This window comes from Parasteatoda tepidariorum, chromosome 2, assembly GCF_982258835.1.
Source record: "Parasteatoda tepidariorum strain Cologne lab strain chromosome 2, Ptep-v5.0, whole genome shotgun sequence".
NCBI classification, from domain to species: domain Eukaryota; kingdom Metazoa; phylum Arthropoda; class Arachnida; order Araneae; family Theridiidae; genus Parasteatoda; species Parasteatoda tepidariorum.
In genome coordinates, this window is record NC_141756.1 from 79402384 (window position 1) to 79429017 (window position 26634).

The 26634-nt window shown below is 27.0% G+C and overlaps 1 protein-coding gene and 1 long non-coding RNA gene across 4 annotated transcripts in view; one reads left to right on the forward strand and one right to left on the reverse strand.

The window, feature by feature from the left end:
• Positions 1-515: 515 nt before the first annotated feature.
• Positions 516-3579, forward strand: LOC147815870 (uncharacterized). The gene is made up of 2 exons (XR_015431419.1): positions 516-1088; positions 3321-3579. It is a non-coding gene; the product is annotated as an uncharacterized LOC147815870 (long non-coding RNA).
• Positions 3580-6345: 2766 nt separating this feature from the next.
• LOC107454467 (uncharacterized) overlaps positions 6346-26634 on the reverse strand; it is a 48997-nt gene continuing 28708 nt past the window's right edge. For all 3 annotated transcript variants that reach the window (XM_043041965.3, XM_043041970.3, XM_071177724.2), the window contains 13 exons: positions 26386-26519; positions 23981-24029; positions 23587-23639; positions 22583-22634; positions 20771-20814; positions 18808-18905; positions 18558-18664; positions 16833-16982; positions 12130-12243; positions 10485-10587; positions 8652-8746; positions 7484-7570; positions 6346-6474 (listed from right to left, as the gene is read on the reverse strand). In XM_043041965.3, the coding sequence (XP_042897899.2) occupies positions 7502-7570; positions 8652-8746; positions 10485-10587; positions 12130-12243; positions 16833-16982; positions 18558-18664; positions 18808-18905; positions 20771-20814; positions 22583-22634; positions 23587-23639; positions 23981-24029; positions 26386-26519 (1068 nt within the window). In that variant the 3' untranslated portion in view covers positions 6346-6474; positions 7484-7501. The remainder of the gene's footprint in view (positions 6475-7483; positions 7571-8651; positions 8747-10484; positions 10588-12129; positions 12244-16832; positions 16983-18557; positions 18665-18807; positions 18906-20770; positions 20815-22582; positions 22635-23586; positions 23640-23980; positions 24030-26385; positions 26520-26634) is intronic.

The window sequence follows — 26634 nt, forward strand, 5'->3', positions numbered from 1 at the left end:
TGAAGATTAAAAAAACAATTTTGGTAACAAAAACAAAATACATGGTATTGAAACCATTCATTTGGTAGTTTTTCTGTTCGCATTGCAAGTTTTTCGAAAATTCTGGTTTTTAAAATTATTAATTAGTTCTTATTACCACACATTTAATAAAAATGCAAAACTAAAAAATAAAATTAACCAAATTAGTGATTATTATGCCATGCTCTAATCAGCGACTTCCAATTATTATTTAGGCTTCCCTCTACAGAACCCTAAATAATCAGTCTTCTATCGGCGGAACCCCGACATTATGATTAAAGTTTATTAAGGTAAAATTGCGAACGTTATAACCTAAAAACAGACTATTTTTTTAAAAATATATGGAGGAATGAATATTTTTCATCGTTTTATCATTAACAATCTTAAATAAGGTTTTATATCTGACAGTTAAAGTTGCAGTCCTTGTGCTATATATAGTCTAGTTTTGAATTTATTTTTGGTGTATACAGGGTGATTCTAAAAAGATGGGCAAATTTTAGGAAGTGATAGTACACACCCAAGCAAACAATTTTTATCAAAGAATGCATGGTCGAAAACAAAACGCAAAACCGCTAGAGGGCGTCAAAGTTTATGTTCTTATATGAGGCAAAAACACACAAAGAACGATGAAGTTAAGTTATAAAAGCAAATTTAATGGCATGTGATTACAATAAGTGTTCAAAACAGTGGCCGGCAGCGGCTATGCACGCAGTACAACGGCGAAGGAAAGATTGGCGAACATTCTGAAACACACCAGGCATATCACGAACTTTCCCTGCAGCAGCCGAAAGCTTGGCGACAAGTAACGCAGCGCAGTAACTCGCAACAGGAATGGAGCTTTCACTTTTGCATCAAACAACTTTCCAAATGCCCCAGCACCTTTGAGTTTTGTTTTCGACCATGCATTCTTTGATAAAAATTGTTTGCTTGGGTGTGTACTATCACCTCCTAAAATTTTGCCCCTCTTTTTAGAATCACCCTGTATACATAAGCTGAAAATGATTATGATAAGCCGAATTATGGTTTACTTCTAAATGAACTGAAGATACTTGTTATAAACGTTAAAAATGGTAATTTGGAAATCATTTTTATTCAAAAAAAAAAAAAAAAAAACTATTTTTATTTAAAAAGTTCGGTATGAAATACTAATGTAATATTTAACAAATGCTTATTCTTCTCCTAATTTGTTCAACATTCAACATATTGTTTTTAGAAATATATTTTCATTTAAAAAATGCCATTTCTATTTAATTGGTATTTTACTTCAAATAAGTTAATAAAGGAAATCGAAAGGTTATATAAGATATGATTTACAGGTTGGATTTAAATATTATCAGAGATTATAAAAAGTACTACTAACTAGAAGTTATAAAAGTATTCATTCCTGGTTATAAAAAGTACTAATTCGCGAAACCTCTTTAACTCTCCCTGAAACCCTCAAGTTCCATAGAACACAGTTTGGAACTGCTTCTTTAAGGTATCATTATACCAAAATACCTACCAAACAGGATGGTAAAAAACTATATTTTTAATATGTTAATTTCATGAGAAATCATAACCAAATCGTTACGGAAAAAAAACTACCCTGTTTTTTGGTGCTTCCATAAATATTGTAAATTTCACTATATTCTAATAGTTTTGACTATACTTTCTTTTCTCAGTGCGGTCAGTACCACATTTCATAAATGGTACTGTATTGCCGCATGCAAACAGATGTGTTTTTCAGAGGGCCTTCTATTTTGACACTACAAATTCTTAAAAAAAAAATAAATAAAAAAAAATTCCCAAAATTGAAGGAAAAAGAGCATGTGTCTAAAAGATTTACATAAAGAACATATCTGGACATTTTCCACAAAATCAAGAATGTCAAGTATCCAAACTACTTAATTTAATTTATTAAATTTAAAGAAAAAAAAATGTATCCACAAGGCAACTGTGTATATTTGGGACTGATGATTATGAAATCTAACACAAAACTGTGAGATCGTGGGTTCTATTCTAGCTGATGCTAGTTTTTAATTATTATTTCTTAATACTGAAAAATGTTTTCTTACTTTTTTTTAAAACTATGCATGTTAAAAACTATCAATTTAACTATTAATTAAAAAACTAGAAGGCTCCGCCCCCTGTTCATTTTGCTCACTAACCCTCCTGGTTGATTCTCACGAATCATTGCAGATTAAGAGAAAAAATTACGATTGAATTGCCACTTTCATTTCAAAGATGGCTAATTTTAAGCAAATCAATAAAATTGGTACCCCCGCAGAGTTATTACTCAATGAAGATGAACTCAAGGGACAGAGCATTCGTCTTCGAATGAGGTGCACCGAGTTCGAATCCCAGTGATGGCTGGTCGACATGAATACCACACCCGGCTTACACCTATAACTGTACTCCTAAGTGGTAGACGTATCATGGGTTAGAGTCCCCTTGCTGTCAGACTAACCGTGGGAGGCTTTCGTGATTTTCCTCTCCATGTAACTGAAATGCGGGTTTCAATCAAAATGTCCTCCACAAAGGCAAAAATTTCTTCCAATACTTGATCCTGGAGTTCTCTTGTCTTCTGGATTGGGTTAAAAATTACAAGGCTAGAGAGTTGAACATTAGTAGTCTCTAACTCGAAATTGGATGGGCTGTTCAATGACTGTTATAAAATAAACTAATAATTTGCCGCGATAGCTTGGTTGGTAGGGCTATGGACTCGTGAGAATGGGAGTTCATTTTACATATTTTAATCTAAACTAAAAAAAATGTTTGAATGCTATCCCATTTTAATTTTATTTTGCTATTAATAATAAAGCTTGTGGGAGAAATATAAATTGCTAACGCAAATATATTTAATATTTTTTAGCTTCTTTTGATGTTTATTGTATTTGATAACATTATTAAAAGTTTTGTTCTATACATCTTTTTATAAAAAAATTATTTTTCAGACATTTGTAAGCAAAACAAAGTTTATGGGAAAATTCAAAAATATACTTAAAAATTTTAGTTAAATTCATCAAACAAAAAAGATACTTCAGATTCTTCGGAAAATCAATTTTTTAAAAAAATTATTATTAGCTGCAAAAAAAAAGCATAATACAATCCTCTTAAAGATATTACTAATGCCATTTTGTTCTATAAGGGTTAATTCAAAATGCAGATACAATTTCTATGCTTGCACAAAAGCAGAAACTTCTCATTTCACATATTGGATAGTATATTCCAAAAGATTCAAAATAACTTAAGATTATTCTAGCAATTACATATTGAAATTAATTATCCATGTTTATATTAAGCATTTCAAAATTGTTTTCTAGAAAATTGTTCCAAATGCACCTATATTTACCCTGCTATGTGACAGTGATATTTCTTCATCAGAAGAAGATGAAATTGAAGAAATCCCTACAACTCATACAATATTGAAAACTTTGTAAAAACCTTATAACGTATTCTCTTGTTCATTGTGTTCTTCTATTTATAGTGTTTTTATTGAATAAATTTGTTTTTTTTTAAAACACTTTTACTGTTGATTAGAAAAAGTTATATCCAGTAAAGGGAAAAATTAGCTAACTTTGATAATTATCTTAAGTTATACTTATTTTGTTATTATATTAAATAACTTTTGGTCTCATCTCGCATTCTAAGAATTTCACATTCTAAATTGCAAATCTTGAGAGTTCTAGAGACAAATCCGAATCATGCATATTAATCAAATAAAGTTTCAATAAATTTCTAAAATAGATAACAGAACAATAGACAGAAAAATATTGCCAATATGTAAACCTTGGTGTTTTTTTTTTAAAAAAAAAATGCTCTCTTGAACAATAAGAAAAAGTTATTTAGGAGTAACTTTATAGAATCTTTCATTTGTGTTGCTTCTATTATCTAATTAAATTGAAGCAAAATAAATATAAGTACTTAGTTTTTTTTAAATTTTCACTTCTGAATTTCTTGCTTAAAATATTTCTTGAAATAAAAGAATTTTTCAAAGTAATGAATACAAATTAAATTGACAAAATAATTTTATTTATTAATTTTTTTTACAGATGAAAATAGCAAAAAACTCTTTTAAATACCATTTTAATTATATATATTAAAATAGTGTAGCAATTGTAAGATTTGATAAAAATATGTATTTATACAAATGTGAAACTGACATAAAAGCAAAATTCTCACAATGCAGAATTGATATGTTAGTAATCAATTTTAACCACCAAATTATTATTCTACATAGAAACTACCTTCTTTGCATTGCATAAACCTCAATAACACAAATGATAAAATAAATTATACCATAACTATCTAACAGCTATTACTTGCAACACACAACAGTTTGAAGTGACCAGTACCCAAAACAATTCTCTAGTGATGCATAGTAAAATTATAAACTTTCACATAGGGATAAAAAAATGCAGCAATAAACATATTCAATAATTGTAAACATATACTGAAATATAAAAATCAGAACTATGTTTCGTACTTAGCTAACACATTCCAGCCTCAGTAAAGCACTCTGATTTTTACTGAGATCATTTTAAGATGCCATATAATTGGTGGGAGGAAGTAGAAGAAAAATTACATTATTTTGATTATTAAAATTTTATTTAACTCATTAAGAGATAAAAATTTGCCTTAAGTTATAAGTTAAAATTGAACTTTCAGAAGATCTTTATTACTTTTTAAATCACCGGGAAAAGTAGCTTATTCAAATATCAAAGCCACTTTCTAAAAACTCATTTACCATGTCAATGTTAGTTAAAAGAATTAATATATAGCTACTATTTCAACTGAATTTTGTCAGTGTCTCTCCCTCATCTGGTTAAACTCTTTTAAAGACTGTGATTGCACAATTCTCCTCTCACTGCCCACTGCCACAGTAGCATATACAAAACGAGTCTTTCTGCCTCTAACGGACCAGGATCACACAGATGGTACCTCAATTCTGTATTCCCAAATCAGTACTCTTTTGTATGTATAAACTTGAAACGTGTGTATCTAGAGAAGTGTTACTTTCTCCATTCATTGGCCCTGAAGGGATTAATCAAGAATTCTCATGTTTTAATTTAAATTTTGAAATATTACTAAAATAAATCCTTTGAAATAATATTACAAAATGAAGTAAAATTCTAATATGAAGTCATTTTATGAAGATGAAAAAAAAAATTATTATTCCATTTAAAATAATCTCTTTCAAAGTTTAATTTTTTTGGAAGAGCAAAATCTTCAATTTTTATCTATTTTAGAATTAGATCAAAAATATATGTAATTTTTGTAAAAAACTTATAATGGTATGCAATTTAAAAATATGTTACACCTATCTAAAATTAATGTTTTTGACTGATTACAAATTGTAAATTTAAGAACGAACACACAGTTTTTATATTCAAACTCAAGAACAATCTAAATCAGTATGGGTTTAAATTAAATATTTAATCTTATTTTCTTTCATTGATTATAAAAAATCCCAATAATTCCTAATTTCTGAAATATTTCAGATCATGTACTAAGGTAAGTTAATAATAATTTACAGATGTGTTATTAAATTGTCTAAATAAATACTTAAAAATCAAATTTATTTTTAAAAAAATTAATTATAATAATTTTTTCAAATTTTCAGCATTTTATACGTATTAGTTCTTTTTTAGTACTTTCTTATAAAGCAGTACTTTCTTATAAAGCAAAGTACTTCCTTATAAAGCAGAGTAAAGAATTTTAAATGAAATAATAGAAATTTCTGAAACAATAGTTATTTACACTTTCACCCTAAAATTAATATATAAATTTTTTTTTAAGTATATACATTTTTGATGTCCAAGCTAATTTTATTTGCTGAATTATTAACTAGCAAGTTTACAGTTAATTTAGCTGAAATATAATTATGACAAAGAATGGTAATCTTATAAAATAATGATAATATAACAAAATATTGCAATAAAAAATTAAATTATTGAAAACAATCATTTTTTAATGTAAAGGTATATAAAGTTTTGTAGACATTGAAACCTTTTTACTTTAATTATAAAAGTGCTTGATTAACTTACACATAAATTAAATATATCACAAGATATGGCAAATGAAAATTTCCGTTATAGAGTCATATACTCAACAATAATAATTCAGTATACTCTGCATTAACATGATATAGATATGAATTACAAAAATTATACTATACATATTAATAAGTACAAAAAAAAATTTTTTTTTCAGTTTTTACAATATAAGAATGAGAATTATCTTTTTATTATTTGAATAACAAATTTTAAAATATTTGATTAGCATAAAAAATGCAATTTTCATTTAGTGCAGCGCTTCAAAAATATTTACAAATAAAGTGAGTACTAAAATAGATATGATGCAAAATGTATAAAAATATATACATGAAAATTTAAAATATTACAAAAATTCTGATTTCCCAATCTTCTTTCTTTGAATTGAGCAATTTTTTTTTCAAATGTGCTTCATTTTTAGGTTCTAAAATTACAAAAAATAATTATGGTTCAACAACTAACTTTTTATTTTATTTTTAAAAAAATTAAAGAGGTGCATTCAATTTAGTATCAGGTTAGAATATATTGAATTCTTAATGAACTTAAAGGTACAGTAAAACATAAAACATGAATAACAAAGGTGGATGGGTACCTAGTTGTAGACAAGTTTTAAATAAAATATTTATAGAAAATGAATTGAACTTATATGTTACAAGTTTCATAATTTTTCAAAGCTCTACAAAATTGAAATAGTATAACTTAAATAATAATAAAATTAAACAATTGCAAAAAATATTTGATTTTTTTTTTTTTTTTTTGGTATTCTTTTTTAAGCCGTTTTTGGTTTGGGAGTACATAAGTTTCATAAGTACATTCACATAAGTTCAAAGTTCGATAAAATTTTGGTACCTTGAATTGTATTCCATAGTTTTTGGATATCCAATTAATTTGATGATCCTTAATGTCAGTATGCAGAAAATATATTTTTCAAAAAATATGATTTAATATCCATAAGTTAAGAAAACAAATAAGTTTATAACTTAGATTATCTTGTTCAGCAGTTACCAATAAAGCAGTCTGATATCAGTTTTCTGTGAATGATTCTGGTAGCACAACTTTGATATGACACATTTTCAGGAAAATTACAAGACATTTAGTGGTACATTTCTTGCAGGAAAAATACTAAACATCCAGATTAAAGACACTTTTTACTCTTCAAGTGTTTTTGCTGCTAGAATTTACAAGATTTTGTGATTTCATTGCTATTTAGAGTTTACTAATGATATAGCTATTTAAAATTTGAGTCATTCTGTTTCTATAAAATGTTTTTCTTATAAAAATCTGTGCATCAATATCATTTTTGAAAATAAAGGGTTTATTCCTAAATAATGCATAAAATATTCTCTTAGTTTTATATACTACATATGGATTCCGTTTTCTTTGAGGAAAAAAAAAGAATGTTATTGTACAAGATAATATTTCTTCCGTTATACCTGAAATTACTCAAAGGTTCATCTCCTATCATACTCATCCTCTTCGTCATCATGTACAGTGCGCCGATTCATCACCTCATAAGTCCCCTAATTAAACAAACTTTAATTAATCAATATTTTTGCATTTACTAGTAAAAAGCTTATTTTTAATGGTGCCATTTAGTAACTGTGATTATACATTACTATGATAATACATTACATTACATATAACTATGTCTTCAAAAAAAGCATCTTATTTAAATTTTGTTCACAATAAAAGAAAAATAAATGAAAGTCATGGAGCATTACAAAATTGGATGAAGGAATAAATTATATTTAATAGCAAATTATTCCCTTAAAATAATCATATCATAAAACCTAAATCAGAACTTATGAAAATATTTTAGTTGTCAGAAAGCTCCTAACTAATTTTTTTATAAAATAAAGACATAAAAGTATGAAGAAAATTATATTAAGAACACACTTACTTAAACATGCCTACACAGTTATACCCATTTCTTTTGGAGATATAAATCTTATAAATTTTTTTCTAACACTGCAAATATATTACTTAAACATATTTTTTTTTTAATTGAATCCCTAGAAATGATTGAATTTGCCAATGTTACATTAAAAGCTTAATCATTGCTTCATCATTCTGTATAATATAGTTGATCCTGTGAGTTCAGATGCTTAGTCCTATTTACAAGTTCCAGACTAGGGTTGGCAAAAAACCAGGTTTTTTGGGGAAAAACCAAAAAACCATTTTTTGGTTTTTTCCCAAAAACCAAAACACAACCAGTTTTTTGGGAAAAAACCATGGTTTAAACCATGCCAACCATGTTCTAGACTACTATTACTTACACTCTACTATATACGACTATTTTCTGATGTCCCTAAACTAAGATGTTGGGTAGAATTAAATGGAAAAAAGTTTAAATTATATCAATCTTTTTTAAATAATGGCCTTTTTAAAAATTTCTTTTATTATTGAAAAGACAATATTCATAACCATTTATTATTAAATCTGTGTATCTGAGATAAAGAACGCACGTCTATATTTTACAAAATTAAGGTAATAGTACAAAATCTAAGAGGATATCTAAAAGAATGACTCAACTGATTTCCTTAAAAAAATTAAAGTTTGTGACATAGTGCCAATATTCAGAAATAAATGAAACTAACTTACCTTAATAGCTCTGTTTGAATTTTGCCGATCTTGCATTATCTTCTTTCTTATTTCTGCCAAAGAGCTAAATACATTTTCAGGTTTCACAGGAGGAACTGAATTCATAAAAAAAGATAAATAAATAAAAATTTAGTTATTCTTTCTTACTCTAAGTTCAGAAAATATCTAAAAAATACTGTAAAACTAGTTAGTACATAAGCTGAATTATTTTTAATAACAAAAAGAGCAATCAATTATAATTAGATAGTTTACTAATAGAGGTAATGTATTTATTTCTCTTCATGAAAAAAGAAATTAATTTTATTTTGAGGTATACTAAAAAAAAAAAATTTTTTTTTTGCTATTGTCTATAATGCCTTAATTTAAAAACTAGTACTTAGTAGCTTTATCAAAAAGCTGCTAGAAGTGTTATTATTCAACTTACTTCAATTTAAATAATGACTCTAGAACTTCCAAAGACTAGATGTTTTTTAAAATAATTTTCAATAGTTACAAATGCATTAAAAGTTTTGATATTTTTCTGTTAAATAAAGGCAAGTTTATTCCATATTCGTTTCTTTTTTTTTGGAGGGGGGGTGTCTATTTTGTTTTGTTAACAAAAATATGTGAATAAATAATTAAATTTACTTGTGTCTAAATACTTAATGTTTATTTGGCTGTACAATTTTTCAAAATGAATAACTACAAACTAAGTAGGGTTTATTATAAAACTCAACTTAAAACCCTAACTTTTCATGCACATCTACTTAAAATTAAAAGAACTTTATTCAAGTAAAGCAAATTAGGTAGGGGTATATACTGATTGAATATTACTTTTAATGACACAAGAGTCAGATTCAGTTATACTGCAACAAAAGCTACTGTGCAATGAAATCAACCAATATTACAGAGTCAGGTGCAAAACCAAAATTAGACTAACAAGCAAATAAAAAGAAGTAATATTAAAAAAAAAATTACGTAAGGATCACCTGTGCTTACTAGAAAAAAGACAAGCACCCTGAAAAGTCAAAAGGCAACTAATTAAATTACATTTCGATTATCATTACAACCCCAGGTGGGCCTTGGCCTTCCCTAGAATATTATTCCACACAGTTCATTTTGTAGCCATATATTCCCTGATCCATATCCTGCTTGTTTTAAAATTTGTATTAATGGGATCAAAACATTGAAGTTTTGGATGTTCTCAACCACTCCTAACAATTAGTTTATGTTTGAAAATCTTATGTGTTAGTCCAGTTGTTTCTAAACTGCAAATGTACTAAGCAAACCTCAATCTATTTAAATTTTATTGCATCAATGTCCTTAGAAATTTTACAATTGTCTGTATTTGTTATCCTTTTGTAGAAGTCGCCCTACCTCTAGTTAATAAACAGGTTTAAAAAAAATTTGATACTCCTGGTTTATTAGTAGGAATGCAGTATTTTTAATAAACTTTAAAAAAATTCCAGATAATTTTTGAGCTATTTAAGAAAAAAAAATTTCAATAATAAAAAAAATATTTCGAAGGAACATAGAATGAAGATCATAAATATTTATTTTCTTCAAATTAAAACTTCAGGCTATAAAAGGTTAGAATGTACTGTTTCTTTCTCTTTTCACAACTGCCAGTTATTTAAGAGAAAAATACAAAATTTTAATACAATAATCTAATAACTTAGTGCATTATTTTGCATTTTATACTGCCAAATGATATATGATAAGTATTTTTATTTTTGATTAAGTAAAACATAATAGAGGTATTTTTTTGATAGATAACATATTTCCTTCAAAAGCTGAATTTACCATAATACCAATTTATGATTTATAGTGCAATGACTGAAAATAATCACTTACCTTCCCTCAATACTTCAGGTGAAGTAACTCTTTCAAAGATAATTTTAGAACGGACTGCAGGTATTGGAGGTGAAGACTTTCGATTTTCCACACTTCTATTTATCTGCAATGAAATCTAAAATATGGAAAACAATCTTCGGAAGGATCTTTTACAAAGACAAACAGATGTCAAAGTTTTAATTCACTAAAGTGTATCTAACTATTTAATTTACCAACTCCACACAAATTTTATTCAAATTTAAATTAGAAATTTATGTTTTGAATGTAATTTTTAAAAAAAGAAAACTTTTTTTTAATATACAGAAACCAGGGGAAACTTCTGAAGTGCAGTAAATTTTGCAGCCGTGCTTTAATGATTTTAAAACTTTTTCAGCTATTTTTCTTTCTTTTATTCTTTCAGCTGTACCTTTAATGGGGAAAAAATGAAAATTTTAAGTAAATGCTGCTGATGAGAAAAAAGATAAAATTTATAATTTATGATAAAAAAGTGAAAGAGGAATTTTAATCACATCAATATTTTCCTAAAATAAATTCAATTTCATTATAATAACTAAGATGTTAAGTTTTATCTTTCACATTTTAAATATTATATCAGAAGCTTTAATTTAAACCACATTGAAAACCCTTTTTAAAAAAAACTTTATACATAAAATGTCAAACTCAATGAAAACAATGTTTATTTTAAGAAAGGAATGGAAGATAGTTTTTTCACTTAACTACTAATGATTTTCAGTAAATCAAAATTTTACTGTGATTTGTAATAAATCGCTTGAATGCTGATTACAATGTGCAATTTTGAATTGCGTGAGAATAAATTGCGATGTGTGATTCTAAATTATGTGAATACAAATTGGGCTGCGTGACTTTTAATCATGTGAACACAAATGTAAAGCTTGTGCAAGATTCTTTTTTAATTGTTTGAATATGAATCTCGATGAGTGATTGTTAATTTGTGTGAACATGAATCACAGTTCGTAATTTTAAATTGCATGCATTTAAATTCCAATATGTGAATGAAGTGCAAATTTTTGGAAATACGAATTTTGGTGTGCAATTTTTAAGTTGCAAGAATACAAACTGTGATACAAATTACACGAATGTAATTTTAATTCATGCTCTCATAAATTGAAAAAAGTGTAAAAAAATTATTCGGGAATTCAGAAAGAACGGAAATTTTCTTTTTATTGAATTGGAAAAAAAAGAAGATAAAACTCATTTCTGAATTTTTATCTTTCTCAGCCACACATGCATTATTATCAATTATTTTGAAACTGTTAATAATCCTACTCTACTTCAAATCATAGCATAGTTTTGTCAAAATTTCAATCAGGATTCATTAATTATATTTTTTTTTTGTATAGCATCTTTTTTTTGTTTTGTTATTATAAGGTCTGTCTTGGTCTAAGTAACAAGGGTCATTTTAATAACTTCAATCCTCTACTGTAGTAGAAATATTGAAGAGCAATTAAATTCAGATTATTTAAAAAATATTAAATATTATTTTATTATTAAGAACATGGTATCACGCTGAAAAGCAGGTCTAATTTCAAGTTTTTTAAATATTAACTAAGCTCTGGGTATTCTCTTGGTCACTTACAAGTTAAAGGGGGGGGGGGAAACTATCATGCATAATTTAATTTTTTACATTTTCACTTGTTTGAGGTCTGCTTTCAACAGCTCTACTATTTTTGAGTTTTTGTTTCGTTTCTGCGTCTCTCCTCTGGAATTCTTCTAATTGTCGAAGTCTTTCCTGTTGCCTCTAAAACAAATAAAACGAATTAGAATGAATTGATTAAAATTTAACTATGTTAAAACCAAGTAAAGAAATTATAAATGTTAATCATTTTTAAGATATTTAGCAGAGGGAGGAAAAAAGTTATCAAGATTGCAATTTTGAAAATTATTATAATAGATTATTTAAGAGATTATTCTAATAGATCCTACTCAAAATGCCAGTATACAATGAAATTTCTGGGGAGCAGCCACCCTTTGTTAAACAAGAAATCAATCATTAAGAGAGGTAGTTGCTTCTAGAATTGTTAACATTTATAAAACGATAAACCCAACAATATTTTAAATTGATAATCGCATTTTGTATTTATAAAGAAAATAGAACATTAAAGATACTGTGATGCAGTGCCGTAGAGAGCTTAACTCGCGCCCGGGGCACAATACCTTTTTAGCGCCCCCCCCATTCGAAAACCATCTAATATTATAAGTAAAATATACTCGCAAAGTAATAAATAAATAAAGTCATAGGCTCAAGCTAGTCATTAAATTTGAGACAAAAAATCTAGTTGAGAAAACATGGCTAGATTTTGAAATGTATATGATCATCTAGAATTAGTTCAAAAGATACCTATTATTTATTTTACATATTTATAAAGAAATATTTTAAAAATACGCATTTTTAAAACAATAAAAAAGTAAATATTTATTATCTCTAAGGAAATACATATATTTAATAATATGATTATAATACATTAATAAAACTAATTACTATGTATAAATTTTCCGCTTTTGATGAAGCAAATTTATCAATATCAAAATTGATCATTTCAAATTCTTCTCTTTCCACACTTAAAAATACTAGGTCACTTAGGCGATCTTGTCCCATCGTTTATCGTAGATATGTCAAAATTAATTTTAATTTGCTGAATGACCATTCTCAGCTGGCAATTGATACTGAGATAGTCAGGAGTATTTGAAGTGCCACTCTCAGGTTTGGAAAAACATCTTCTCCATACGGGTTCATAAAAGTAAGAGATTTTAATGGAGTTTTAAGTTCAATTTCTTTTCTACTGCGGAGTAACATTTTGCAGTCACATACTTCGATAAAGAGTTCTATTCCATTGAAATCTGTATTATAAAATTCACCCAAATTTTAAAAAAAAATAATTCAATGTCGTTATCAACATTAATAAATTTTCAACATCTAGTAGAAATCCAAATTTGAAATTAAGGTCACTTAATTGTGTACATATTTCTTGTTGGATACGATCAAGAACACTTTTCATAACGCGAGAAATTTCACTTTCTGCGGAAAGACCGACATCTCTAGCCAATTCTCCGGGCATTTTGCGGCGTCTTCTTACACGTATTGTTGCATCAATATCCTATTTTTCACAAAGAGACTTCGCTTTTTCTATTGCCTCTTCACAGAGCTTGTCTCGAATTTCGGTTAGTTCAGTCGCTAATGATTCAAGATCATGGAACGCTTCTCTAAAATTCATTCTAGGATCTTGTAATCTGAGCTCCACACGATCATTCCTCCTTAAGATTTCATATCAGAAATGAATTAAAGTTATGAAACTAAAAGTTAGTATATTTTGCAACAGAATTGTAGCTTCACTTCTGGTGTCACTTATAGTGGTAGTGTCCTCTGCGAATTTTCCTTATAGTTCTACTATAATCGTTAGCCCATGGATGATAACGTTAACCGCTTGTATTCTGGCTCTCCATCGTGTTTCAGATTCATGTTTGACAGTCTTTGTTAAAGCATTGTTTTGTTGATTTCGAACTGTAGATGCCAGAAGATGGATGAATTCATTTTGAATCTGTGGTGACAAATATGAGACAGTTTTTAGAGTTTCTGTGGCATGTTTAAGATAATTTGCTAGTAGCGTATCAAACTGATCTACAAGTCTAAGTAAAGATAATAGGTTTCCTACATTCATACCATCTTGAAGTGCTAGTTTTTCAGCATGGCCACGTAGAGAAAGATTTTGTATAATTAAATACCTCATGCAAGCTAATATTCTTTGCATGAGGTATTTAATTATACAAAATCTTCCTCTACGCGGCCATGTAATATATTTCGCCACTGTTCTTTTTAAGACTGAATGTTTGCTTCTAATGATGCATCAATTCCCGTTCTACTTATTAATCTTCGTTCTGTTTCTTTCCAAGCCGTAAGTGTTTTTCGGTAGTTTTATCTTAATTTTCTACAGAGTTGATAAACTATCCTTTTTAGTTAAATTTAAAATTAAACTATGGTAGGTTGTTAAAATTAGCTTTAAGAGACGTCTTATTAATGTGATAGTTTTGACAAGCGTACAAAAAAGTTGCTGGTTTTAGGTTGTCTTCCAGATAAGCCATATTTACGGTAAATTAAGAGCTCTTTGTTTAATTGAGCACTGTTAACAAATTTTTTCATACCCTATTCACTGAATAATAGAATCGTCGAGTAGATGTAGTAAGTAATCTTATTTGTTTTATTACTAACCAAGAATGCCTTGAACTTGAAAGGTAGTAACACAGTGAAATATACACTATAATTTATGCTAACATTAAACTTATAACATTTCATTTTTATTCTAAGCAGAGCGCGATGACAATGACGCAAAACTGAAAAATACAGGCACAAAATAACTTAAGCGTTAATATTTCGGGTATTTACGTAATTTGTAGCGGAATTCCACAACCTGTCGCAAGTGTCACGGATATGTACAGTCACGGAAAAAAGTATCCGGAAAGTAACAAATAAAGAATCATTTATTTTTTGAAACAGATAATTCTCAGGCACACAAAAAATACGGCGTTTGTGTCCTTTCCTAGAAACAGCAAAACGCTGTATTTGTTGTGTGTCTGAGAAGTATCTATATTAAAAAATCGACAATCCTTTAGTTGTTATTTTCAGGATACTTTTTTCCGTCACTGTACATATAAGTACATTAGAGTGTTATTGTTATCGTTTTAAAATAACAAGCGTATGCTACTTTGCGTTTATAGAAATAAAAATAAATAGTGTTCTGAAAGAAAGAATGTTTGTACTTTGTACACTGTACAAACATACAAACACTTTATACACTGATGTTTGTACTTTGTACACTTCAAATATTTGGAGATAATATAAGTAACCACACAGCGTAGATGCTATAAGGAAGTGCTGACAGACACAGGTCGAGTCACTGTCATTAGAAAAGACGTGTCATTTCTATTATGAATATATTATTACAGTTTGATTAGTGTTCCTTTTTATTTACGAATTAACATTCATTATATTTCACTGGCACTAAATTTAAAATATATTTTCCAGAAATAAATTATAATAAAAAAAAAAATATCCAACAATTTTTTTTGTTTTGCTGACCATTTGGCGCCCCTCTGTGAGTAGCGCCCGGGGCATGATGCCCCCCCTTGCTCCCCTTTCGCTACGCCACTGCTGTGATGTTATTTATTAATTTATGCATACTAAAGGAGTTGTTTTACAATGATATTTTTCTAAATTTTATACAGTTTCAAGCTATAAAGATATTTAATAGAGTTCATTTTTTTCCTACCAGATCATCCTCTACTAGCACTCAGTATTAGTAAAATTCAATGTGTGAAAAACCTTTACTTTTGCGCACGTTTTTGCTTACCATACAGAAGAGGAAGACAAGAAATTTTATTAACAGGGTGGTGGTCAATATACATCAACCACTCATAGTGGTCTTTTCTTGGGTAAAAAAATTAATAAAAAGATTGTTGGAAGTGGTGGTTATAAAAGTTTTCCTGTATAATACCTTAATATATTGATGTATAAATAATGTTTCTCGCATAATTGATAAAAAAAATAAATTGACTAAATTAACTGTAAAGAATTATAAAAAATTACAAATTCATTATTTAAAAGGCAGAAAATTTATAATATTATATATATAATTATTTGTCTAGTTATTTTAATAAATTGACGAAATATGGGCAACAAACGGAATAACATAGATGCATTAAACATTCGTGGTCAATATCTCTTCTGTTTTTTAAGAAGGAAAAAAAATCACATCTCTAGCAATTTGTGTTTCTTATTTTTTTACTATAAAATATTTATCTTCTGAATTACATTTAAAATTAGAAAGTTTTAATGAATTAAATGTGCAGTTTAAGGGAATAAGGACAATTAGTGACAATGTTGCATTAGTGACTAGACAATTAGTGACTAGAACTAAAAAATATTTAGTATGCATTAAAAAAAACATCAAATGATGTGGAAACTATATTTGATGAAAAATAAAAAAAATGAAGATTCGAGAAACTAAAAAAGACTAGAACCCCTAAATCACTAGTGCCCTTAAGAATCGTAAATCCTGTATTTATTAAAAATAGATAAATCCTATAAAGAATAGAAGGTAATGAAATTTAATATACATATAGGTGAAATGTCCTATCTATATTAGTTAATCAAACCTGGTATATCTGATTTTTCTACTAAGTAAAAACAATAACAAATCTTTTTGTTTGTTCTCCTTTTTTAATATGCTTTTTATTTGCAAAAATTTTAAAAATCAAACTTTCTTTTAACAATTTAAAAAGAGAATATTTCAAAGTTAAAAAATTTGACAATATTTATGTTTGAATAATACTAACTTGTTCTTTAACATTATTGTTAGCTTTAAGCTCATTTTCATATTCCATCTGCATTTTCCGACGCTCTTCAGCAATTCTTTGAGCAATTTTGTTTTCCAATTCTTCAGCTTTTAGCTTCTCCAATTCAGCAAGACGTTTCCTTTCCTCTATCTAAAAATATCTAATTGTCATGATATGTAAAAATATGTATTCATCAAAGTTTTAAATTATAAAATTTTTACGAGAACAAAGTCATACGAGAACAAAGAAATAAATTTGTGTATATTAAGGAGCAGTGAGAATTTTTTTTCTTTGCTTACATGAAAGAAAAAATTAAAAAATACAGATATTGTCATTTTTTTCCATTTTCTTAACTTAAAAGTATATGCCCTAAACAGAATTACGAGAAGAAGAAAAAAAAACAGTACATCAACATATTAATTATGTAATGTTACTATATTTTAAAAAATGAAAGGAAAAAATTCAGTTTTATAAATATGCTTGTAGTTAGAAACATATGAAAGTTATTGCAAGTTTATTTTGAAAAAATTCACCGCTGACTAGTCCTTTAATTTCTGCTTCTGTCTTTTTTCATATATTTTATAAAGCATACATACAAAGCTTGCAATATATTCATAAAACTTATATATAATTTGCTATAATATAAAATAGTAAGCTTCAAATGGTCACCAGTTCTTTTGTAGATGATATATGATAACCTCTTTTTTTTAAAAAAGCAGTTCACAAAAAGTTTAAAAGATCTGCTAATCAATTAAACATTCAAGATTACAGTTCATTATTAGTATTCCATACATTTCTTATTTCAACTTTCCATTAGTTACAGAACAAATTGCAAGGTTTCTTCATTGACATAATAAACTGTAAGGAGTAAAACATTTTTCATTTTGTTTGTAATTTATAACTTACAAATTCTATAAAAAATTTTACTACAGCATTGCTGATAAAAGCTAGCTTTTGCTTAGTAGTAATTAAAAAAAATTTTTATTAGAATAATGGTTGAGTTTCTTTCTTTTTATTAAAAAAGAGAATTTTGATTTGGTAGGTAAGTTTTAAACAAAAAATTCTTAATTCTATACAGTAATCAGAATAAAATGAGGTATAGATCAAACTGCAAAATTTTTTTCACTTACAGGATAAATTGAAAGCAGTTAAACAATCTTCATTGTGTTTGTAATTTATAACTTTTAAATTCCATAAATCAAAATAAAATAATGAATGCTAGGTATCTTGATACTAAAAATTTATAATAAATACATAATTATTCAATCCCAATAATTATTATCTCTAATAAAAGTGAAAAATTAAATGACAAAACAGCTTATTTTTAACTTGATTTAATAATTTTACTCTTATTCCTTAGAATCATTTCAAATGTATCAGATATGAATAGCATTTAAAAGCATTAACATTAGATTGAAAATCGAAAGATTATTTATGCAAATGTTATCTGTGATGAACTAGAAGTAAATAGTTGATTATAGTTAATTATTCCCACTTTAAAGAGGGAAAAAAACATTTGGACTATGTTTTATTATGACAAAATCTGATGATGAAACAAATCTTTTATGGGAATTTAATTGATAAAAAAAAATTTACACAAAAAATGTTGTTTCTTTCTATTGGAAAACAGCAAAATATGTTTGCATATTACCACGCTATTTTAAAAATTCTCAGAAATACTTAAAAAATGGTTAAAATATATTTACTATACAAAGATTTGCATACTTGTTTGGCTAATTCTTCTCTGTAGGAAGATTTATTGCTGGAAGCTTGATTTTGCTGAAAAGAAGGAAATGATAACATTGGTGCAGAATCTCGAAACCCTCTAGCAGCTGAAAGAAAAAAAAAACTCAATTTAATTTAATGTCTACAGAAAGTATTTTAACATGATATTAGTGTAACAAAATCAATAATGGGACATACGTAAGTAACGGATACATAATTTAATTTTTATTACATAGAAGTGGTCAATTACTTATTAAATTTCCAAATGAATCTCTTACTGGTTCACCTCCACCTCCAGTTCTGTGGAAATGATTTTCTTGACTACTTAAAGGACGGTGTGGTATATACCTAAACATGGAAGACAAACGTTTTCAACTTATTGATTACACAGAATATGTTGGTCTCAAATTAACAACAACAACAAAAATAATAAATTGTTAACAAACATAAAATGAAATGGACTAATTTTAATTTAAATATTTTTTAGTCAATGGAAGCTTCATTTGCTTTAAAAATGAAAAACATGTTTCTTGTTGTAGTACTCAAATTAAGTTGCCTATTCACAAGACATGTGAATGATAAAAACAAAAGAGATTCGTAAAACAAAGCCTGTCAATTAAAAAAATGTGAAGGAAAATAATAGGGAGAATATCTAGAAAAAATCACGGTAGCCAAAAATCGATAGTGACAGCAAGAGGCAAATCAGGATCGAACACATTTTCATGCAGAATGTAGAGCTGGAGAAGAACTGATATAATTTATCCCTGCATAACACACGGAAAAGTATCATGCCCTCCTTGGCTTCTGCAGTTTTTCTTTTCTTCATGTTTTTTTTCTTCTTACAACTAATGTTACGTTTTTTATTACCAATATGTTTTATTTTCATCATTCATATGTTTTTTTTTCTTGAAAATTAACAACTTGTTGTGAGTGCTTTAAATTTGTTCATTTTTTTCCACTTTATCACTTTATTGTGAAGCAAATGATTCTGATTGACAATTACAGCATATGTTTGTTTAATTCTAAAGAAATATAAATATATATTCAGGGTGCATAGCCAAATCTTTCAATAAAAAATAAGTACATTTTAAGTACTTTTTAAGCACTCAAAAGATATTTTTAAGCACTATATACATTAACAAAAAGCAAAATAATTTTCAAAGACTTTAGATTGATAAAATAACTAGTTTCTGACAAAGAACTTTTTTATTGATTATATTAGCCATTATAAAATGATCAAGAGATTTTTCAGTCCAATTTCAGAAGGTGGAAAAAGAAGCCTAAAATGGAGAACATCTTCCAAAATGCAGCAGAGTTGCACATGCAACAATCACACAATTACGCAGACTGCAACAATCACACAAAACCAAGCACAGTAGACGCACGTGTGGACAGACAAGTATTTCATCAAACATGTAAAATGATGGACGCTTTCATACGCTATGGACCGACAGTACATTGAATTAGATTGTGATTGAATGAATTGTGAAAACGTTGAATAGAATAATGTGAAAAGCAGGCTTTTGCATACTGCGTGGCGAAAATGGGCATGGTAAAGAAAAAAATCTAACTTTCGAAAAGGGAAAATTAAGCACTTTTTAAAAACATCCAATGAAAAAACCATCTTCAAGGGCTTTTAAAAAATGAAAATCAAAAATAAGCACTTTTCAAAAACGCTACGCACCACGATATTCAAAAGAAATATAAATATATAATGTATATAAAAAAACTAAGCAAAATTGAGCAATCTTTTTATACAAAAAGCATGAAAAAGGAGAAAAGGAATACTAGTTCATAAAATGTTATAATAAAACATTTAAGTTTATGAAAACATAAAAATTTGATTTTTTTTAATTAAACTGAAAATTTAAAGACGTCATCCCTAATAAGAAATTCTACAATTTTAGACAATTAATTTTGCATTTAATTTGCCATTTAATAATTAAATTAATTAATTTAAGTCAATAACATTCAAGCAATTGAAAGAAATGCTGCTGGGTTTTGCAAAAATTCAAGATTCACTTACACATTTTATGCTGCAAAGTGCTACTTAAAAAAAACAGTACTGGACATATAACTATCAATTTATGACTTTTTATTGATTATTATAGAAATGGTATATTCCATACAAAATTTAGATTGCATAAATTAAAATTAATCAAATATGTATAAAATTGAAAGGTTTTTAATTAACAATTACTTATCTACTATACCTCCTTTCATAAGAGTCTGTATTATCATGGGTCAATGCAGAAACCTATTTGAAAAAGAAAACAATATTTAATAAAATAGCACAGTTACTTTCTAAAAAATTTTAATAAAAAAATTTTTACAAATAATTATTACACTCTAAATAATAACTCAAAATTATTCTTTTGAAAAACAACTATTATTGACTAGTCTAAATTTACTACATAAAAATGAAGGCTGTATTAAGAAAATGATAAAGAAAAATTAATAAGTTAAGCTATTATTATTAAATATATAGTATAAAATATTTTTATACGATCATTATGTATTATGAGCTTATTATGTATTGCATAAATATATTATAAAATATTTTACTTTAACCATAAATAACTAAACTTAAGTCAGTGTTATCATAGCTAATCATTTGACTCATAGACTATGTTAAAAAAAAGCAGCTTATTTTTTCTTATTTATCTATTTTTCCTTTACTTATGCCAAACAAAGAAAAGTAAGTTTAAGAAAAATGTTAAGTTTTTATTAAAATACAGATACATAATAAAAAATTGTAACAATAGCAATTTTTGAAAATGTTAAACTGCTACAGTAACATTTCCAACTTGCAAAACTGCAAAAGTCTGCAGTATATTTATCAAAAAAAAATTTTTTTTTCTATATGGGTGTTAACAGTTTTGAACAAAAGTTTCAAGCTGTTAACAAATTTATTACTTAAGATTTTAATTTCTGTGTGGTTCACTTATATAAGGTCACTTTTAAAAATTTGTCATTTGGTTTGTGGGTCATGATTTCTACATAGCTGGAAATTCCTTTTACAAATGACATTAAATTTTAGAAATAAATGTAAGACAGAATTAATTTCAGAAGCACTTAAAAGTTGCAATGATTATCAACAATCTCATAAAAAATGATGAAAAAAATAATAAATATAGGATTCTTTAAAAATATATTTAAGTGAAAAAATACAGATTAAGAAAACTTGAATTAAAATATATTGAAATCTTGCGAACACTTTTCCAGGGCGGATATCTCATGTTATGGATAATATTGAAAGTCTAAGGCAATCTTCTATGGGTAAATAATTATACACTTTCTCTTAGAGGTGGACACAATTTCCGGAAACGAAAAATACCTTATATCTTAAAATTGCTTTAAAATACCTTTGAGACTGACACAATATTTATTAAAATAACTTAATTAAAATTCAAAAATTTTAGTTAAGTGAAACTTTTTTTTTTATGTATAAATCAACGGAGAAAGGAAACAAACCAATTTCTGTTTAAGGGAAGATTAACATTTTGAAACTCACATTCCTTTATGGCTTCTTACTAATTTTTTACTTTTTTGTGAGTTCATTATTGCATGATTGCATTGTGCATTACAACAACTATTGTTTTTCAAGGGCTGAATGAGATTGAATGATTTGCAAGAAGGTATTGCTGTAACACCAGTTAAAATGCTAAATGAATTTCAAACAAATCTTAACAGATATAAGGAAACAAAACCAGTAAAAACAAATATTTTAGATCTTTCTTCCCTGTTGGATCAATTTGAAAAATATTAGTAATGTAAGTACAACCTATATAGATACTTGAACATTTTTGTTCTCAATTTTATTATGATTATTTTAAGTTTGAATTAATATTAATCCACTTCTTTATCTCTGTTCAGAATATGTATAGATTTAACGTTCATATTAATTTAGTTAAAACAGTTTGCAGCTTTATATTTTTAGCATGTCCTTTGTCTAAGTAAACAACTTTTCTTAACAAGGTGTCTGTTATATTAAGGATTCACTATAATTATTTTGGTGTACTCACCTTTTTATTATCTTCTACAATTGGAGCTGAGGTAATTTTCACATTATTTTCCCTAAAAAAAAGTATTTGCCATACATAATTTAAAATACATAATATACGTAACTTAAGATACTCAATATACATATATTAAGTTACGTATATTAAGTATTACATAACTTAATATGCGTAAATAAATTACTTACCAACAAACATGTATAAAGGAAATATAAATTTTAAAGAATCAAAGAATTTTTTAACATAACCAAGTTGTGGTATTCACTTATGTTTTTATAAAATACAAAATCTTAACAGCTATACCTTTTCACTGGTATTAACTTTATTATAATTTTGTCGTTAATTCCTTGTTCAGAAAGCTATAATTTTTTTTAATAAATTATATCAAAAATAAAATTAATAGACAATTATGATGGTAAAAAAAATAAAATGAGTAGACATTAATTCATATTCAAAATATTTTTTTTTCTTCCAATGCCCACCCGATTGACACTCCTCATTCAGTTATTAGTAGCGAAGATTGGTTGGCCACTCTATCAGCAGAACCATAATAGGAGGGTCAACGTTGCTTCCACAGTAAGAATAGATAGTACAGAGAATAAAAGTACATCCATGCCTTGCCCGGGATTCAAACCCAGGACCTATCTTATGCGACGACGTTATCTCCCTGGCTACTATACAATATAGTTGGCATAAATAACAATATGAAACAAGGTAAAATATACTTAATAAATGTTTTTCCAAACATTTAATATCTTCTCAAAATTTCCTGCTCAGTGTTCAAAAATTTTAAATGTTTTGAAAGTCATAACAAAATTAACTGTCGAAAAAATATTAAAGTACAAAAAAGAAATCTTTCAATTTTTTTTCTTTATTTCATCACCAAAAAGTTTATAATTGCAAGGTTTTTCTTTATTAAAACCTTACCTTGTTTAAAAACTTAAAATTTAAAACAAACAAGCATTCATAAATAAAATATAGAAGAAATAAAATAACAGTAACTAAAATACCTGAGAGGAATTTTTTCGGGTGTTTGTGGTATTTTTGGTACAGTAATTTTTTCCTGAAAAAAAAAAAAAGTCAATAAATTAACGAAAATTATATTTTTATAAGCTCATTCTTATTGTTAGCAGAATAAAATAGAATAGGATAATACTAACTACTGATTTAAAAATATTTCAAAAATAGAGAAAATTTCACAGAAAGTGTGGTTCTAACTGGGAAAAAAAAAATGCAGAAAGTCTATACTTTAAAAAAACATATTTTGAATTAAAATTTCCAAAAATGCTACTAATAATACTCCAGCTTAAATTTCACGTCAAAGTTACTAACATTTTTTTAATAAATTGCCTTTTTTTATTTTTAATAAATGATTTAACAAAAACAAATCAACTACACACTTACACTATTAGCAACACCATTACTTAGACTTGGTTCTGCATGATGTATTTGCCTATATAATAGAAAAAAAATTATGTAAGTTTGAAACACATATATGAGCAAAAAAAAAAAAAAAAAAAAAAAAAAAAAAAAAAAAAAAAAAAAACAGAAATTACTGTCTAAGGGTCATTTGGCAATAAACTTGTCATGTCTTGTGTTTAACAAAGCTTTTTAAAATATTTTTTAAAACCTATTGAGTCAATTAAAAAAAAATTATTATTTGTATACATAAGTGGTTAAAATTAATGTACAAGATTTCAACAGCCGAAACGAGCTGACTTGACATACTTTTTATTAGATTTCAAAAGATCAACAGAAAAAGTTAATTGATAATTTTAAAACAAACTTTTATATAAAATAAAGTTTTAAAAAGAAGTGAATGTTTACCATTTTTTTTAAAAATTTTCACACTGTATTTTTCAATTTCTCTTTAAAAAATGCTCATCTCGTAAACTTAATATACACGAATATTTTTTCTTTCAAAACATTTTCACACTTTTATATAAATAAATAACTTTAATTTCCATCTTTACTAATTTCTTTTTTGAATCTATCTCATCTTTTTACCTCTTAAAAATTCTCTCTCGTCACTCCGGAGAATCTTTTTGGCTGCCTTCAAAAAATGTAAACCCCTTAAAAATTAAAAACTAATCATCCTAGGCTAAGAGTAAGGACCCAATCAAAGGATAAAATAATTTGACCAATTTTAATTGTTGAAGGGGAAATCTTTGAGCCACCTACATTAATCAAAAACATCTGACCGAAAGTGATTACTTGGTGTCTTTTAATTAAGACTTCTCTAACAGTAAAAAATCGACAGGAAATATTAAAGGGGTCAGTAATTCCTCTTCCAATAAAAACATCTGAACAAAAAGAATTGCTTGGAACCCTTCAATTAAGACTTTTCTAACAGTCATTAAAGGAATCATTAAATCCTGCCCCAATCAGGTTTTCTCCAAAAATAGGATAGGACTGGAAATCCGTTGAATCGTACAAACCTCTATCTTAAGCACAAAAAGGCAAACAGTTTATTAGAAAAAAAAACTATAATTGAATTAAATTAGAATATTAGAATATAAATTAAGTTATAACAAAACATGATATTGTAACAAGTAGAAGTGGCGCAGAATACATGCATCAAAAATTGTCTAATTTGGAATTTTAGGGTAAAAAAAAATGTCATTTCAAAATTTATAAAATATTACATATGATTAACTAAAAAATCACTCTCATTATTTAATGACACACTTTAAAAAAAAGGCTATTAAATTAATCAATAAGAAGTAAATTTCTGTTTACTTTTATTTTCTGTATTTTCACAAAGAAAAAGTAAGTCGAATTTTCATTAAGAAACAACTTTTATGTAAAAGTGGAAAAACTGCATACTCTTAAATGGTTATCAAAAAATTTTAGAATTGAAAAAGGAGTCTAACTATCTATAATTTGTATTAGACCATAGGGGAAACTACAGTATGTAACATTGCACTAAAGAAGTATTTTATTATTTTTATTTTATAACCGTCATTAAACAGCCGACCCAATTTTATGTAACTAAAGAACTATAGTAATTAGCTACTATTGTTGTTGCCATATGCCATTAAGCCAAAGGGGGTAAGCTTTTTCTTGTTTTCCAGTTGCGCCATCTATGGCCAAGAATTTTACTTCTTCCACATACATTTGTCACAGCTAGTTTATAGATTAGACACATTCATACATCCACAGATTGTAATTCAAACCTGAACCAGAAAACGATTCATTTCCGATTCAATATCCGCAGAAGTATGATTTGATATGTAAATAAAGAGGACCTGGTGACCCAACAGATTTAACACGCACCAGTCACAATTTACATCACAGGGAGTCTTCAAAAAGTGAAAATCGAACTCATGACCTCTTGGACATGTGCCCAACGCCCTACAAACCAGGCTATCCCGGACCTAGTAACTAACTATTACCACCTGTGATTGAAATTGTTACAGAATAAAATAATACATGTGAATTAAACATGGGTTTTATATAAACAAAACTGGAAGCAAAACAAAGATTTGACAAATCACAAATTTTAGATACGAAAAAGAAACCTCTAGTTCACATTAAAGCAATGTAAGTTTCAAAAAAAGTTCAAACAAATAAAAAACATTAAAAATCATCCTTATAATAAAGAAGTTTTTAAAAGGATAACATACATTTACTCTGGTATTGTTGATGAATAAAAAAAGATGGTCAGATATCAACAAATGTAGTTGTAATCAAGTTCAATTTATTACAATACACATTTTATACTAAGGAATATAAAAACGCTTCTTTTTTCAAAATTAACAATTCTAACTACAATATAAAATTTCCCTTAAATATAGCAAATAGATTACCTAAATTTAAGTTCTTCTTCTCTTCGTTTAGCTAAAATAGTTTCATAATCAACAGACTCCATTACAGACCTTGGAGTTACAGTAGTGCTCATCTCTTCATAAGTTTGATGTTTTTTTTGTAATTCACGCTCTTTCTAAAAAAAAAAATTTATTCAGTCCTTACTTAGCAATTAAAAAATTTTACACATCGCTTCAAATTTAATTGAGAGCATTGGTGCAATATCATGATAAGCCACATTTGTTAAAATA